This window comes from Anolis carolinensis, chromosome 1, assembly GCF_035594765.1.
Source record: "Anolis carolinensis isolate JA03-04 chromosome 1, rAnoCar3.1.pri, whole genome shotgun sequence".
Lineage (NCBI taxonomy): Eukaryota > Metazoa > Chordata > Lepidosauria > Squamata > Dactyloidae > Anolis > Anolis carolinensis.
The window spans coordinates 286,534,484-286,553,575 of NC_085841.1; the positions used below are offsets into that span (position 1 = coordinate 286,534,484).

Consider the following 19,092-nt stretch of genomic DNA (forward strand, 5'->3'; position numbering starts at 1 on the left):
AGGCATTCAAAATTTTGTCTGTGGTATCTGTCTTTGCTATTTCCATAGCATGCTCACAGAAAACGAATCCAAGAGACATTCATGGATAAGCATAGTCTTGCTCATTTGGGGTTCAATTCCTGTGAGCACAGTGTATCATCCTGACAGAACCATGCAATCATGGAAGTTACTTCCTAGAAGTTTCAGAAGGCATGCTAAGTCACAAATAGTGTCTCCACTTAGAGGGCTGTATAAAATGTAGGAAAGAATGTGAATATCTATGATCACTCATAGTACAAATATTTGTCTTACCTATCCATGTGGCCATAAAGAAAAAAATCTGAACTATATAGGCAGTTTCTGCTATCCATTTTGGAACATCTTTAGGGAGAAAGGGATATTTGCAAGAGGGGAGATTTCTTTACTTCATGCCTACCTCTCAGGTTTCTAGTAATGTGCTGTGTGCAAACTAAATGTGCCCTCTAACTTGCAGGGCTAAGAAAAGATAGGAGTCTCACATTTCATTTTAAAATTTAGTTACCTCAAAGGGTGCCTAAAACAAGGTTCAAGATTCTCCTTATTTATATATTCAGTGCAAAAAAGCAAGTCAACTACCTCCTAACTGTTAGGTAGGCTGTTTACAAGGTTTCAGCACCTCATTCCGAGAAGGAGCTAATGGATTCCCTAATTCCAAAATAAACAGGGGGGTTAGCCACCAATAACATGGCAAAGAAAAACAAATTCTGTCTATTGCTTCTGCTGCCAAATTGTGTTAACAGATAAATAAGGAGACTAGATTTTTCATATATTTATTGAGTCTGTAAGAAATAAATTCTATACAAACAAAAATTTCCACAAAAGGGAAATAATGTTCCATAGGTATTGATACCACAGCACCATTCAAAATGCTACAGGGAACAGTCTAGGTTCAGGGAAGCGTACCTGATCAAGCAACACAAAGTGTTGGAAATATCAGTTACATTTTGCAATGCCAGACTCAGAAACATACAAATTTACAAAATAAGATATAACAAAATGTTAATTTAAGCATGAAGTTATGATCAGGGTTTTGTATGGTTCACCATTTTATAAATGTGCAAAACCATCTTGCAAAATTCAAAGTTTTGAGACTTTCAACTTCTGTTTTGTTTGTAAATTTCACTTAAAGCCTTCTGAGTATGAACATAAGGCCTGACAATGAAATCTTGGTACCTTGAACAATTCTTTGTCTCTCATTTTTTTGTCATAGAAATAAACAGCAATTTGCTCAATATTCAGCGGTACAATATTTTGAGTATTCTGGACAACTAGACATACTGTTTCCACATCCCTCACCTTCAGAGCAGAGGGCATGGATCTCTGGTTATGCTTTGGTGACTCAGGGCAGATCTAAACCAACTCATTAGACCAGGGCTAATCCAGCGTGGTAAATGCTGGATGACCCCAGGATGGTTTACCCAGCTGGTTCCTTGACTTCCGCAGAGATAAGGTGGAGTCTCAACTACCTAAATATGTGGAACCCAGATGGCCCCTCTTACTATCACCTCTCATTCTCCATGTTACACTGGTCTTCAGTAGGCCATCACCTTCAGATTAGCCATTGCCAGCAGTGAGGAAGGGGAAGATCACTCTGACATCTCTGAAAGTGACAACTGACCAGCAGGACCCATGTCACACCTGGAGACCACCACAACAAGGAGAATGGGAGGACACTGGGTGCTATCCCATGTTGCTGGTCTGCCCAAGTCTGGGGAACATTGGATGACAATGTAAGCAGCAGCCACCAGTTCCATCTCAAAACTGGCACAGCTGTTTACATGGGACCAAAGTTACTGGTTGCTCCAAATTTGGCTACAATTCTGAATATTCCACAACTTTGGCTAATACAGGTCAAAGGCAGCATTGCCATGTATTGTCCTGGACCTGTTCTATGTGGTGTCTGACCACCACAGAGCTGATCCCGGGACCCTTCATGATAAGTGGTCAGTGTAGATGTGCCCTCAGATTGCTTCTTCCACATTATTGTAATTGTTATTTTTATATTATTCATTTATATTCTTTATTCCTCTCAATAATGAAACTCAAAGAAGCTAACAATATATTTACAAACCATACAAAGGCATCAATAAACATGTCAATATAAACATTTTTTTCAAACATTAAAATATTACAATGCAATATAAAACCACACACAAACCTTAAAAACAACACCACACATCATTAAAACCCATCCTAGTCAGTTTCTAAAATCCTAACTGCATAGAAATGAAAGCAGATATAAACATTTTTTCAGCCTTAAAAAAACCTTATGGTAAAAAACCCTCCTTGGTATAAATAAGAGATTTGCTAAATATTCAAATTGCGAACTTTTTGTGAAAGTGAATAAAACTAATATTCTTGGGTTGAATCAGAATATGCTAACTATTTTATCAAAATTCAGTAAGATAAATGGATAACACTGTAGTATTACCTTGTATAACACCAGTTCCAAACGTTGTGCCTAATATACTACTACTGTTGCTAGAATGTATTTCTATGCCTCCATTTTCCCTGCCTATAATTGTTACACTGTTACCACCAGGGAGTTTAAGGCAATGGGTGTCTGTACTAAGTAATACACTAAAGATTGCTCAACTGAAAGATCAAGTGACTTAGAAACCAGGGGTACCTGGTAGGTCCTCCCCATAAGGGCAGCAAATCCACTCTCTATTTTACTGCCACTCCTCCTGCAGCGGATTCAATATGAACAAATTTTTCATTATGTATTCCTATGTATGGCATTTGCAAAACTCCTCTTTATTTTATGTAAAGGGATATTTTAATTTTTTTAAAAAAAACTTCAGTCAGCTGAAATATATTTAGCATATAATTAAAAATACAATTGCTGTCTGTAAAGAAGTGCATTTAAACAGATGGTGATAAGAATCACATCAAAGAAAATATAGGATCATCTTGTTCCTGCTTCAATATTTTCCCCATTCTCTAACTTTCTGTATGGTTGTCAAACAATAAGGACTACTTAGCACTTCACCAACTTCCAAGACCAAGGAGGGTTTTACAATGACCTTGTCACTATAAAAAAATTACTCATTGCACTCCACAAGTCCCTCTTCATTTACATAGAAGAGTAAGAAGGATGCCTATGGTATAAACTGGTCTCCCAATGGTCCTTGAAACATAATAACATTTTTTTCCCATCCACCACTATTACAAAGATATTTTGTTAGTGATATCTCTAATGTTAAATATAGTAAGACTCCCTTATCCACAAACTTGATATCTACAGTATCACTTCATGCACCAAAAGGGATTCCCTCCTAGTAGTAGGTGTTCCAGTGCTATTCCATGACATGCTTCCATCCCAAGTATAGTGTGTTTGTGTGTATTCTGGAACCTCTACCCAGCACATACAGATGCCACATGGAAAATATACCCAAAATATATAAATGTCAGCACATTCTAAACAATTTTGCTTTGCTGTTGTTGTTGTGAAACAAAGGAGTGGTATAATTATTTTCCATCTAGATCCAGCAAGCATACAACCTTAATGAAAGCATGCATAACACCATATAATATACTGATTCATGCAGAAAGTGCAACACTGCATTTTCACGTTAAGTTCACTATATAGTCCTCAAGGGCCTACTTAGACTTTCCTTTCTAATTATATTTGTAACATTCTCAAAGTTTTGCTGTTATTTTATCAAGAGTGTGAGATACATAATGAAATAGAAATATTCCTGAAAACAGAAAAGTATATTAGTTAAATCAACACCCAATACAAATCTAAGAGGTTTCTTGTTACCTTTCATCATTTCATATCTGCAGCTACTGTTGCAGAACTCCACTAAATTCCTTGGGGATAAAGTGGGTTGCAAACTGAATGAAGAACAGTTTTAGAATCCATCTGAAGTCATTTACATGAGTGTGGAAGAGAATCTAAGTGGGATAAGTTTTATTCTGTTTTAACTAACTGCACATTCATGACAACTTTTTAAAAAGTAAGATGTATCACTTTTCTTTACATTCTGTTTTCAAATTATGCCATTAAAAATACCCCTCACCCAACATTTAGGCTTGTTCTTCCTGTGCAACATACAAAGAGAGGTCTATTAACCATTCATATATCAAGGAGTGGCATGCAGACTGTCAGTGAACTAAAGATAAGAATGATGTCAAAATGAACAAAACAAATTTGCTAGAGACCACAGAATAGACCCAAACACAAAATAAAAAGTCACTCCATACCAAATCCAACAACGGAAGAAATGCTTTCCAGTTTTCATTACAAGGAAATTTATAAAGATTTTTAACATTATGTATTGTTGTATTTACAATTGTCCATTTAATAGTTCCTATGCAACATTAGTTAATGGAACACTTTACAGAATTAATGTTTAGGCAACATTTAAGAAAATATTTAAGAAAAGAATCCTTATTTACAGGGTCATTTCTTATTTTAAAGTACAGTATGACCCCAGTATCTGCGGGACTAGTATCCATGGTTTCATTTGTCTACATCTGACAAAAATGTCTTCTCTTGGCAGTTTCTAGGTCTTTCAACATCTAGTATGGTATACCCGGGCTCAAAGTCCTTCATTTAAATAGATTTTGCTTTGATCTGTGAATTCAACACGAAGTCTGAGAACATATCTTTTGCAGATACAAGAGTCATACAGTATACCAAATGCCTGTTAGTTGAAATGGCAACTCAAAAATTTACATCGATTTGTTCCTTAGCCTACAGCATACTCACTGAACCAATGAAAACTGGTAAAGCAATATATATGTTCCATTGATTCAGTAGGCCTATTCTTCCATCTATGTACTGAACTCCATTAAATCCCTTAAGAAATATCTTAAGAAAACTGGAAAACACATTTTCTTATCTGCCCTTTGTCATACAGTAAGAGACACCACCATTCATGCAAGGATGCATAACCACTGCCACTTTTGCTGCTTACCCCTTGAAGGTCAGAGATGAGTAATGTAGTCTCTGTGGTACTTAGGCCCTGCCAGTAGCACCATGGGAAAGATACAATGCTGTTAGTGTTGATGCAAAAGCAAGAGGATGCTTAAAAACCCCAATCAGCAGCAACCATGAAGTTTTGTGTGTTTTATTTTCAGCTGTGGTAAAAAATTTCTGGTTTAATTTGTAAAGAAACAAAGGATCAGTGAAGCCAACTGACTTTTTTTTTCTTTGAAAAGGACAGAGAATTTCTACAATTATGTTCTGGATAATTATGATGTGGAAATGTTCAAATTTTTATGAGTAAAATTTCAAAGGCTGCTATCTAATCAATTTTCAGTTTCACAGCCATTAAAAATAGCAACAAGTAGGATAACATATATTTTCTTCAAGAGTTGAGTAGAGATAGCTTCTCACAAACTGTGATAATATATTTTTTAACTTTGTTACTATAAGCTTTCTGAAGGTTTCATGGTCTGGAAAACTTGGAAGTACATTCCATTAACTAAATCTGGTGTGTGTCCCAGGAAAAGTTATATTCGGTATGGAAAATGATCCAACATTTAATATACTGGAAGACAGATACGTAGGATGGGGTGGCCTATGGTAGTGAAACATCACAAAACATGGTTCTGACTGGCATCCCTGGGGCGTACAATGGTGTCACATGAAGAAATATAAAGACACATGCTTGTTGTCTCTTTCATATATTTGCATCATGTGAACTAAGATGCATAAATTAGATACATTAATTTCATTTAACTTACACTGGGGTGCACAATTAGAGCTACAACACCGACCAGAAAACCCCAATAAAGTTCTTGGTGTATAAGTTAAACTAAAGTTATAGCTACTGGTTGTCAAGAAGTTTAAATATAAACATTCAAAAAAGGATTGCCTTTTACTTAAATAAAAGGCAAAGATGTTCAATAGAATTAAGAGATTACAGAAGAACAGACAATAACATGCAAAGAATATATGGTGTGAGGTGAATGTACGGCAGTGTAGCAGAACTTGGCAAAACATGCTACTTATATCATGAATAATTCTTGAAATGTGCCTTTGGGTAATGGCTTATCAAATAATTATCATGAATAATTGTTCTCAATATAATGGAATTAAAAATCAATTGAAATTGAAAATATTTACATTTTTATTTAGTGTCATTATAAATATGTTTGCCTTTTTACCATTACCAAAGTTCACTAAAAAAAACTTGAAGTAAAAAACACATTTTGACTTTCTGATTACACATCAGAGAACTCAGTAAGATCTCTAATGTTGGTTTGCTACTTACTTAAACCTTCAGAGATGAAACATTATCTGATCTATATACCTTTAACAAAAACAGAATCTGCTGTACTCTGGACAGAATCCAATACATGAAGAACAAAATAGATCTGCATATTCATGGCCTTGTTTACATAGGTGAAATAAAACAAACTCACCTCAAACCCGCTGCTAGCTGTTCCCACAACATGTGGCCAATTCAACAGCCGAAGCGCTGCTTCTAGCTGTTAACCCGTAACAAGGAGAATCACAAGTTACCATAAGCTACTCTGGAGATTTCAGGAGTGAACCTGGTGTTTTTGATATGTGAACAGATGAATCAGACTGGATTCCAGTATTCACATGTTAAAGCTGGCAGTGCCTTCTGACCTCACCAGAAGTAATATGGCTAACAAGGCTCTGCTAGGGAACTGCTTTTGGCTGGCAAACCTTTGGAAGCCTGAGTGACCTGTTGGCTCAGCTGGACTCCAAAAGGGTCTTGGGGTGTTCCTATCCTGTGTTTGTAGTGAAGCAGAGCATTCTGGAATATTTCGGCTACTGTAGTTGCAACCTTGGTCTTCTTTTGAAAAAAATCAACCATGTTTCTAAAGATAAGAGAAGTTTACAAGCCAATTTCAGAGGAGTACTGCGTTCAGCATGCATTTCTACTGGGGTAAAGGTATATGATGTTTAAAATTAGAGGGCATTTTTACATATCTTCATCCCATAATCTCCACAACATTGCTACATTGACCATGACTGGTAGGCACTGGTAGGGACATTAGGAAATTCAGTGAATATTTATGGCACCCTTATGGGTTCTGGATATGCTCTTACATCATGCAACTAGGGGATTGAAGAAGGAGACTTCCCTTGAGGCTGGCCTGAGGTTTGGACCTTCACTTTAAGTCATACAACTTGGCAGTGGGATTCATGGATTGGCTATCTAGTTGTAGGTCATTTGGGGAGCAACCCAGTCTTTAGGGCAGTGGTTCTCAAACTGGGGTCCCCAGATGTTTTTGGCCTCAAATTCCTAGAAATCCTAACAGCTGGTAACTTGCTGGGATTTCTGGGAGTTGTAGGCCAAAAACATCTGGGGATCCAAGGTTGAGAACCACTGCTTTAGGGTCTCTTTGGGGATCAGGGAAGAAATCCAGGTGAGACCACCTGCCTCAGTTGCTCTCACATTAGGTTGCAAACTACTCAAAGATTAAACAGGCTTAGAATTAAATAAAGTAGCCCCATTTTCAATTCAATCACTGTGCCTGAACTTGACTGATCAGCAAAAAGTACCTTACAGGAACTATAATTTTAACATAATTAAATCTGAACAGAAAAGGAAGCAAAACTTATGTTCTATCGTTTTAAGCAAATCCAATAAAAAGAGATGAAAAATATGATGGGAATTTGAATAAACAATGGATGTATTATCTCATCACATGGGACTACAAAGATGACATTGAATAGATGACATTTTTTTTATCCAAAGCTAAGAAGGTGATTCACACATATAACCAGGCTTCTGTGTATGTATTGCTTACTAGACTAAGACCTTCATGCATGAATTTCATTTGATATGTACCCAGCTAGGCACTGAATTAAGGGTGTACTGTTTCCCAAGTTCCATTCCTGTCTTTTGCAGAAGGCCAATGTTCAGTAACACACTTCTCCTGTCTTCTGGTTTTCTTTGAGAATTCTATAATTGATTTGAGAATTTCTTTATCCAGAGTTCTTTCCATGCTTTTCTACTCATAAACAGTGATTGTTGCACATAAAAACTACTTCTGCTTTGAGGTAATGGAAAGTACTGCTGTTATTTTAAGCTCCTGTACTCTTATTGAAAAGGCCATACTGAGAAATACATATAAGGCAGTGTGCCTGAGAAACATTTTAATTAATGCTGAAAAACCCAGGCCTTCCCATAATTCACTTGCTTATATGTGATTTAAAACTCCACATCTGGGTATGCAGTTAAACTTGCACAAAGACATTATCCAGAGAACATGATACTATATCCTGAAATCTTTCCAAGTAATTTTCACTCCACTTTTAAAATCATATAACTGTGTGCAGATTCACACTGCCATTACATGGAGCTTATTTTAATATAAAGTAACTTAACTCAATTAATACACTGTAATGTCTTCAGAGACATTTTTTATAGCTTAAAATTCAATTTAATAAAGGCTGTACAGCAAACCCAGAATCATAGAAATGAAAGAGACCACAAGAGTCATCAACTGCTTTCCCAAATGTTGATGACCAAAGTGGGTTTAGATATCACCCAAGTTGGCTATCTCCACGAGGACTGTCACTAGTATAGATTTGGGTATGCTCTGCCAAGCAAGAACCTACCACTTGTGCGTGAACAGGTGGAAAAGTACTGTAGCAATTCTGCCATCAGTGATAACACTGAGATCCCCATTCCCTAAAAGGGCACTCCATTGGCAGATCAGAATCAGCTTTGAATGTTCCAAAGCTATACTATTCCCCAGGAGAGAGCCCAATAAAAGGTCTTCACTTATGCCAGGTTGACATAGGAACATTTCCCTTCTTATGAATGAGAAGAGTATTTTTATGTGTTTATTTTTAAAAAAACAAACACAAAAACAAAAGCTGGCACAGGTCAACATTGGATGGCATGAGTCAACAGGGTTGTTGATGAGGTCAGAGATCTAATTCATTGTTTACATTCACCAACCCAATTTAAGAGAGCTCTGTAAATATCAATGATAGTACAGGAGAATCAACTTTCAGCTATTATGAAATAATATTTTACTAAACAATAAAAAATTAATAATATAAAACCATATATGGAGAAAGTACACAAAAACAAGCTACATAATAAATCTACACTTACAAATAACTACACTACAAAAGACTAAAATACAAAAAAAAATTAACAGGGGAAAAAGCAACTACCTAGAGCCGATGGTCATAATTCATCGCCTGTCCTACTTTTGCAAAACACAAAACATTATTTTACTCATAGAGTGAGAAAGTCATTGTTTGTTTTGTCTCATCGCCATTAATGCAAGAAAGGGTACTACATTTATTTAAAAACTGATATTTCAACAGGGTTTTCTTATGCTGAAACTATTTTCAAAAACTTATACAACTGAAGTTTTTTTGATAATACACAATCTAATTTCTAAAAATTGATATGCGGTGTTATTTCAATTTCGGTTAGTTTTAAAGCCACATTTTTGAAAATAAATTATATGCACAGTAAGCCCTTACCTCAGAGTTTCCAGGAAGTTCTGAATCTGTGCTTGATATATTTTCAAATAAAGGTCCATTGGTTTCTTCTCCTGAACAGTACAGGAAAAAAGCTATGTTAATCTCCAGCAAATGTTATTCCTTTTGGAAAAAAAACCCTTTTATTCATTCAAAACCAAATAAAAGCAATCTTATGGCACTTTAAAGATATAACATTTTTTGTTGTGGACTCAGTCCATGAAATTAAAAATGTTGCCTTTAAGGTGTCACAAGACATCTTTTTTTCTTTTGCCCAGATTTTTAAATAATATTTCTATAGTCCATAATATGCAGTAATTATCAGGGCAGATGAAGATAATAATAATAGTACAATATGCACAAAACAGATTTTATAACACCACTCAAATAATGACAGATAAAAGAGTGGATTAAAATTCAACTGTAAACTCAGAACATTAAATGGCTTGGAAGAGTTAAAAGTTTGTGACCAGTTACAGGAACAGTCACAAAGAATGTGTCAAAAAGTTCTTCTGGGAACATTTTTCAACTGAAGTATCACCACAAAGAAAGCCTGCTCCTAGTATACACCTACCTTGGTTCACTTCACCCTCAAAAATTGCATGGCAATATTAATGTTATTAGCAGAACAGTTTTGCTCGAATGTGGGCTCTGTTGTTTACAAATTTTAGCAACTACATTCTAATCAGCCAGGAATGAAAATCCACAAGAAGCATTTTGTAAACGTGCGGAAGTGCATTAGAAAAGACAATGTGCATCAAGCACAACAAAGGGAGAACAAGAATATCTCACATGATGGAAGCTTTCTCATACAGAGTCAGATCCTTAGTTCAGTAAATATCCATGATGTAAGGCAATATGTGGTAGCACTACTGGGATTAAAATCTTTCCCAGCCTCAGATGCCAGTGCAAGGTTGCAAATCTGCATGTAGAGTACTAGGTCTAACACTGTGCCTAAACATTGTTCCTAATTCTCTGGGGGAAAATTACTCTGCTCTACCTAGGAGCATATCCTGAAAATGCAACCATTTTTTTGGATAGTAAGGATCCAATGGATAATACTTTCTTAGTACTCCTCAGATTAGCTAAATGAGAATACAGTGTTCCCTCACTACTTCGCGATTCACTTTTCACGGATTCACTGTTTCACAATAAACTCTAAAAGAATATTAAAAATCACAAAAATTACAATTTACAGCCTAAGGAAGGGAGGAAGGAGAAGCTGAAGGGACAGAAAAGGAGCCCAAGTGGCAACAGGAGGAAAAGGAGGCAATTTATCAACACAAGATTGGTTGATAAAGACTTAAAATAGTGTATAACTACTAAAATATAAATATTAAAATAAATGTAGTGTCCCTACTTTGTGGATTATCACTTATTGCGGGTGGTCCTGGAACTTAACCCCTGCCAAAAGTGAGGGAACATTATACATAAAAGTCTACAAGCAAACATTTTATATTCTGGGCATTTAGGCACTTCAATGTAATTGCATACCTCCAAATCTCATTAATATGAAGGAAATTCAAAACAACAAGACACATTTAAATACTATATACACCACTGTATAAGTCAACATCATGTATATGTTGAAGGCAAATTTGGGGCCAAAATTATGGATTTTGATAGGACCTACATAAGTCTAGAATCATTTCAAGGAGAGGGGAAAGGACCAGCGCCACCCCAAGGGATTATCCGACACTGGCCATTGTCATTTTCATGCCCAGGCATTCATCAAAATGGACTTTTGCCATTCCACTAAGAGAAAGGGATGGTACCTTTTTTTGACAATACTAACTCAAATAAAGACCCATCGTCTTATTTCAAGTAGATTGAGGAAAGACAAGAGCATAGTCCATCCCTGAAGAACCTAAAAGAAGCACTGATCTTATCAACTATTTCAGTATTCTTTTGAGGAGACCAAAGAGACCATTTCCCATCGAGGTATTACAAAACAAAAACAAAAAAAGGCTGTACAATGGTGAAGAGAGTATTTACATTACAGTACTTACATTGTCCTGTGGCTAGGTCAACCAAAGTTTTTGGGGACAGTTTTTTTACTAAAATTTCTAGTCTTATACCTGAGTATATATGTAGTAAGAGTATTACAAAAATTCATATCAAGAATGTGATGGTAACACTCTTTTTTCTTTTCTGCCCTTTGTCCTGAGCTCAGTGTGTGCTAATAATTTTATCAGTTACCATATGACTCATAAAATGTTCTATAATGCCAGTTATGACCTGATATCAAAGCAATAATTTTATTATCTTAATGAGGTAACTTACATGTCAAAATAATAAAATCCATGAGAATATTGTATACATCTATTTGCTTTTCAGAAATGATAAAACTCATGACATTAAGTTCCCTCTTAACAAGAAAGAAAATTACATATGAAATAATATATAAAAAGCATGATGTTTTTGACTTGGACCATGAGATAACTCCTTCTACGACTTCTTCATGATAGTTGCTTCACATAGACAGATAATTCTGGCCCTCAACTTGTGACAAACCTTCTGGATTTCAGCTTCTGTCAAATTCAAAAGAATGTCAAAGTGGGCTGACAGAGAAAATATTTGAATAGTCTTATTGCACACTTCTCATTAGATATAACGGGGGCAAGGGGTGACCAATGTAAACGCCTCAGTGGGATGTATGTACTAACCAGGTAAACATTCTCAGTGGTCTTTTGCTCCGATGTAGATTCACTTAAAGAACCTTCACGTCAAGAATGTGAGTTTCCATTGTGCACTGTGTTTGTTGTGTTGTAGAACAAACGGTTACAGAAATTATTTATGTTTCTAAAGGAAAGCGAGATCTGCCTGGGGCAAAGGAATTACAATTGCACCGAGAGAATACACAGTAATAAATCTCATTCAAACTAACTCTACCAAGGGACTTGTAGCAATGAACAAGTCATTCTGTGCTCCTTCATGGAATGTAACAATCACTAGGCTGGTGCGGATGTAGCAGCAGGAGAAACAGCAACATATTTCACCCCATTCACTCAGCTGAAAGGTCATGTTTGGAAGCATTTATTTCCATTTCAGATAAGACACATCCAGAGAAGTCATGTGTAGCATGCAGATAATGGCTGATCTTATCTAGCATACATTGAAAGAAGGAAAGTTCAAACTGTATTTTGAAGGACTGACTTGTTTCCACCAACCATTGTTTCTATTCACCTTCAAGTCAACTCAATTTATGGGAACCCTTTCTTACTTGAAAAGATTTATGGCAAAAGGAGGCTTGACAATCCCATCTTCTAAGGATGAGTATGACTTGCTTAAGGTCACACAGTGAATTTCCAAGACTGAAGGGAGATCTGGACTTATGATTCCAATACTCAAACCACACATATTGGCTCATTTTCAACATACCATACTTAAGAATAACTAAAATTTAAGGTTTCAATGTTATGCTAAACTAAAGTAAAATTAAAACATAAACTGAGGATTCAAATCTTTTCATGTCTGCATTGGATGAAAAAGAAATACCTAAGACTGAGTTGTATCAGTTGTAGAGCAGATGTAAATAAAACAGCTACAGACATAGCAGATACAGATAGATATATGAGGTCACCATCTATATTTTGTAACTGTCACACTTTATATACTTCCCTCTCATAGCTCAATCACATAATGTCACATTCTAGTATATTTTCTTTATAGTCCTCTTATTATATTCCTCATGGAAAAGATAATGGCATCAAACTACTGATTTCCCCCCAGTCCTTCCTGCTTTTCACTGTAGATCAAGGAGGTTAGGGGAATGCACTAGCCCCTTAAGACACCTTGGAGTACTGTAACACAAAATCAAACCATTTTGCCCCCAATTTTCTTCTATTGAACAAGTGATGCATTTTCAGAATGTTTTTAGGGCCTTCGGGCTTTTGGGGCCTGGGACAGGCCTTTTAAATGGGAAGAATTGAGTGAAAGTCACTTGTTGTTTACTTCTTGGTTTTTTTTTTAATCTTCTAGGTTCAGAGAACCTCAACACAGAGAAAATGCTCTGGAGGGCATCTGAAGGAACTGTTCACATTTTTTAAAATTTGTTGAGGCTTACAACGTCCATTAAACATTTCACTCAGGAGCCATAAGCAGTCTGCATTTTATCCACTCCTCTCTACATATAAACATTTTTAAAAGGTAGTCCCTTTCTTCAAGCTTATGAAACAGAAGGCACTTCATTAAATGAAGTGATCAGGAGAAAGGTGGATACCCTAATCCAGAAATTTCTAAATCATAGAATCATAGGTTGGAAGAGACCTTGTAGGCCATCCAGTCCAACCCCTGCCAAGAAGCAGGAAAATTGCATTCAAAGCACCCCCGATAGATGGCCATACAGCCTCTGTTTAAAAGCCTCCAAAGAAGGAGCCTCCAGGGCAGAGAGTTCAATTTTCCTTAAATTGTGGTGCCCAGAACTGGACACAGTATTCCAAGTATAGTCTGATCAAGGGAGAATAGAGGGGTAGCATGACTTCCCTGGATCTAGACACTATACTCCTATTTATGCAGGCCAAAATCCCATTAGCTTTTTTAGCTGCTGCATCACATTGCAGAGATTAAGATTGTCTGGGGAGGCCCTGTTCTCGGTTCCACCTGCTTCGCAAGTGCAACTTGTGAGGACGAGAGACAGGGCCTTCTCAGTGCCTTTCTGCCTAAGTGGAGTATCTTGCATTTGTCCCCGTAGAATTTCTTTTTGTTAGTTTCGGTCCATCTCTCTAATCTCTAACTTGTTAAGATTCTTCTGAATTCTGCTCCTGCCTTCTGGAGTATTAGCTAAAGTCTGAGTCTAAATAGTCACTGATGGGATTATTGAGAATAATTGTTGCTGTTGTGTGCCTTCAAGTTGTTTCCAAGCTCTGATGGCACTAAGACAAAATATAGTAGTCTCTCACTTATCCAAGCCTCGCTTATCCAAGCCTCTGAATAATCCAAGCCATTTTTGCTGTCAATGTTTTCAATATATCGTGATATTTTGGTGCTAAATTCGTAAATACAGTAATTACAATATAATATTACTGTGTATTGAACTACTTTTTCTGTCAAATTTGTTGTATAACATGAAGTTTTGGTGCTTAATTTGTAAAATCATAACCTAATTTGATGTTTAATAGGCTTTTCCTTAATCCCTCCTTATTATCCAAGATATTCGCTTATCCAAGCTTCTGCTGGCCCATTTAGCTTGGATAAGTGAGACTCTACTGTACTCTCATTCCTAAACATGCAACTGAGCTAACAATCGAGGCACAATGTTTTCAAGCAGCACTGTGCCAGCAGAAGTCCTACCACATGGATGTGATTTCAACATACAGCAGCTATACAGTATTTCCAACTTTGATTTAGTTTCACTGATTTCTTTGCTTTGATATTTGTACAAGTTCCTCATTTGGGCATTACATGCCTTCCTCAAGCAAATCTCCTAACTTCCTTACAAAATTGCAAAATATATTGTGTTACAACTGCATTATGCTTCCAAAAGTAACCACATATTATAGATGCCTACACACAGGGAAAGAATCCAACTCTAGCCCAAATTTTCTTCAACTAAGCACATTCACTTCTAGTATATAACTATAAGAAGTGGCTTCATTAAAGGGATTGTTAGAATATGTTTCTTTTTATCTGAAGACAGCTGTCATTTATTAGTGCTATAAAAAGATCTTGTAATTATCTTTTACATCTCTCTTTTAAAAAACTCTTAACATATTAAAGCTATTTAAATGTTACATTCACTTGAAAACTATTCAGTAGGTATCTTAGATATACCGGAAAATAAGGGAAAAATAGGGAAAAATAAAAGGTAATTCCATCAAATATGATAATAGTTTTGGAATTGATCCCCCAGTACTTTTTTCAGTCATCCATTGGACAAACAACAATAACAAAGCTAATGATTGCTGCTAACCTTGATGTGACATTCAGGATTTTTTCTTCTTCATCTTACCCATGTTTAGTTTATAGTTGCTGGCATTATACATGCCCAGCTTGTTCCAAATTTGCTAACTTTAGTCCTTCAGATCTTGTAACTGATAGTTAAGATAGCCACTTTGGATAACATACCACAGATCACTATGTAATTTCAAAGTATAGAAAAATTAAAGGCCAAAGAAGTTAATTTTAGCTGTGCTGGGTTTGCTGACATACACCCCAACTTATTTCATGCCACAGGGGCTTGTGAGGCCTTGCCACATTCCTGGTATTTCTGAAATTTCCTAACAATCAGGACAACCCTGTTGAAAAAAACCTGTATCTCACTATCATGCTATGGACCACACCTAACAATATGGTGGCTTCTGAAGTATATATTCTTTGGAGCACTTATCAGCATTAGATACCAATCCTTATCGAGTTCAGATGAGTACATCATGTACTTTGCATGATTCTTCCAAAACGTCTGTTTCTCAATTACTCTTTGTCCCTAGAACAACTTTCAATGACAGCTATTCAACATATTGGGATTCAATCAACTGTTCAACAGATATCAAGAACTGATTTCTAACTACATCTACTTTCATCCAGTAAGTCAGAATGTGTCACTGTCATAATAGAAAATCCTCAAAAGGTAATGTTTTAAATGCCATAAAATGTAAAGGGATAAACTTCAAATTATATGGAAGGCTTGAGTTTCTTTGTAACATTGCGTCTTATAGTTTTGCTCTCATGGTTGTTATTTTTTACTCACAAACACATCTGGCATGTAGATCATTGTATACATAATTCCCCATTCATTCAATGACCACAGTGCGAAATTAATTTCAAGAATTGGAGTAGGTGACAGGCCAAAACTGGTCCCACCTGGGAGAACACAGTAGCTTTGGTTCAGAATATCCAAAACAACTTTTCCACAACTCACTCATTTCCGAGCTTTCAGTCAGCCTTCCTTATAGTCCAGCTCTTGCATCCATAGGTTACTACGGGGAATACCATTGCTTTAACTATGCGGACCTTCATTGCCAGTGTGATATCTCTACTCTTCACTATTTTATCGAGATTAGTCATTGCTCTCCTCCCAAGAAGTAAACGTTTTCTGATGTCTTGGCTGCTGTCTGTATCTGCAGTAATCTTCACACCCGGAAATACAAAGTCTGTCATTGCCTCCATGTTTTCTCCCTCTATTTGTCAGTTATCAGTCTGGTTGTTATAATCTTGGTGTGCTTCAATTAACCTGTACCTATTTTTATGTTCAAAATCATTTTCTCCAAAGTTAAATGAATTTGCTATTGACATATGTTGTCAGTAAAGGGACATATTCCTACTACACAGACAATGCTCACATTTCAAATAGACATTAAAGCCATGTCTATCACAAATGTTTAACCAGCTGTTCCACCTTGCAAATAAAGCATTAAGAGCAGCTGTCTATTACTGAAAAATTGAAACTCATAGAGTGACCTTGGACAAGTCATACTTTCTCACCCTCACCCCCAACAAATCTTGCTAAGAAAACCTTGTAGATTCACCACAGGATCTCCATAAGTTGTAATTGACTTGAAGATACATGCAATATGCAACTTTATGTTTCACAAGTCTTCGTGTAATTGCAACCAAACATAAATGGGAATATTCCTGTATTTCTTTTTTGCACAGTTTAGCAATGTTACAAGAGAAATTAGCAATGTTTACTCAGGTCAGTAGTGGGCATCTGATCATTTTTATACTCACTTTTGGAAGGGTTTTTTTGTTTTGTATATATTCTCTATTAAACAAGTCAGCATCCAGATGGGGAGATTGCTGCTGGGAATTAGAGCCATTATAAGCATGCAAAACAAGGACATCTCTGCTTAGTCATCATCCCAAGAGGGGTTAATTACTTCAGGAGAGTTGTTCAACAAACTGAAAAAGTATTTTCTTAAGCACTGACCTGGGAATTGGCATCTCACCTTATCTCACTGCCATTAAAAGGGTTATCTAAACAATGCATGTTAAAACCAGCAGGAACTTCTGGAGTCACATTAAGCCCTGATATACTGATTACTTCAGTATGGACATGAATAAAATATGAATATAGTGCTAGAAGTGGAGGGTTTGATGCTGTAGCCCTTTATTTTATTAACTGTTTTATTTGTTTTATTAACTTTTTATATTAGTATTTACAAAGGCTGCAGGTTTCCATACAAATAAATGGAATAATGGGTCCCATAGCAAATACTCTGCCCTGAAAAGACTGGGCTCAAACTACAACCTTTTCAAATAAGAATCCAGACTTGTTCTGACCTGCAGTTTCAACAGAGGACTACACTCCTAACACAACCCTCCAACAGAACATAACAGTAAACTGCATCTCAAAATGTTGTGTGTTGATTTCTCAGTTTGATTTGTCATTGTGTAGATAAAAACAACAAGCAGCTCTATGCCATCAGGACAGAATACAGAGAAATGGGATGGTTTCCAATTCGGAGGTGGATTGGGCAAGGTTGCATTATTACAACCCTATCTGTTTAATTTGTATACTGAACATTTAATATGTATGTAAAGAAAGGTTGTTCTCAGAGGAACCTCAGAAGAAATGACAGCAATTTAGGATATGCAGATGACACCATACTACTACCAGCAAAATCAAGCACAAAGACAGGTGTACAGTTGAACATTAAGAAAACAAAAATAATGATCACAGATTATTTAAAGTAGATAATGAAAACAGTGAAGTAACTGAACATTTTCCATACATCAGACACAGTAGTAATTAATCTGAATGGAGATTGCAGCTATGAAATCAGAAATATACAATGACTTATAAGGGCAGCTATGAAGAAACTGGTAACATTAGAATTGTTGATGCCATTGTATCCTCAATTTTAATGTATAGTGGTGAAAACTGGACAATGATGGAAGCTGATGTAAGAAAACCAACTCACTTGAAATCTATGGATACTGGGGACTGCGAAAAAGATTAATCAATGGGTCCTAGATCAAATCAAGCCTGGACTATCCCTAGATGCCATGACAATATCTTTGAAGATATGAAGAAAAATACTTTAATATGTTGTGGAGAGATCTGGAAAACTAAATGTTCTTAACTTAAACTGATAATGTACATATCGTTGGTCCATCTGCCACAACATTAGCTGATACACAGTAAACAAGAAACCTGTGATTTAAGAAAAAGGACAAAGCCCAAAATAACTCAAGGCTGACCTATACATGATCATGACAAGTCTGTTTCCACCTTTACACTGTAATCTGAAAGTGCTGTAAAGGTGGGGGGTACTTACAGAGGCATATCATTATGAAGAATCATATACAATTTCTCAATTGCAATGACTGACTAGGGAATGAGGCCAATTAAAATATCTTGGAAAAATTACACTTGGCTAAAACCCCCTGGGAATACATTTCCATCTTCCCATTTTTACTACTGCACTTGCAACTGCTTTATAAGAAAAAACATAGTATGCCACCCATTATGTTCTAATGTTTAATTTCACTCACATTTATTTAAGTTTAGGACATACATATTTTCCAAGTAGCTTACAAATAATACTGTTTATTTGTGGCTGGATTGACACAGCCAAATAAAGCTGTATTATATGGTGAGGGTAGATCCCATAACATGCAGTTCAGTGCAGTTCAAACTACGTATTACATGGGTCTACACTAACCATATAATGTAGTCTGAACTGCATTCTTTCATA

The 19,092-nt window shown here is 36.2% G+C and overlaps 1 protein-coding gene across 8 annotated transcripts in view; it reads right to left on the reverse strand.

Moving 5' to 3' along the window:
* Positions 1–19,092, reverse strand: part of ano5 (anoctamin 5) — a 75,401-nt gene that overhangs the window by 41,751 nt on the left and 14,558 nt on the right. For 3 of the 8 annotated variants that reach the window (XM_062967783.1, XM_062967785.1, XM_062967784.1), the window contains exons 2-4: positions 9,458–9,528; positions 6,397–6,462; positions 4,944–4,991 (exon numbers count right to left, since the gene is read on the reverse strand). In XM_062967783.1, coding sequence (XP_062823853.1) covers positions 4,944–4,991; positions 6,397–6,462; positions 9,458–9,528 — 185 coding nt within the window. The remainder of the gene's footprint in view (positions 1–4,943; positions 4,992–6,396; positions 6,463–9,457; positions 9,529–19,092) is intronic. The other 5 variants (XM_062967786.1, XM_062967788.1, XM_062967787.1 and 2 more) reach the window with 2 other exon arrangements.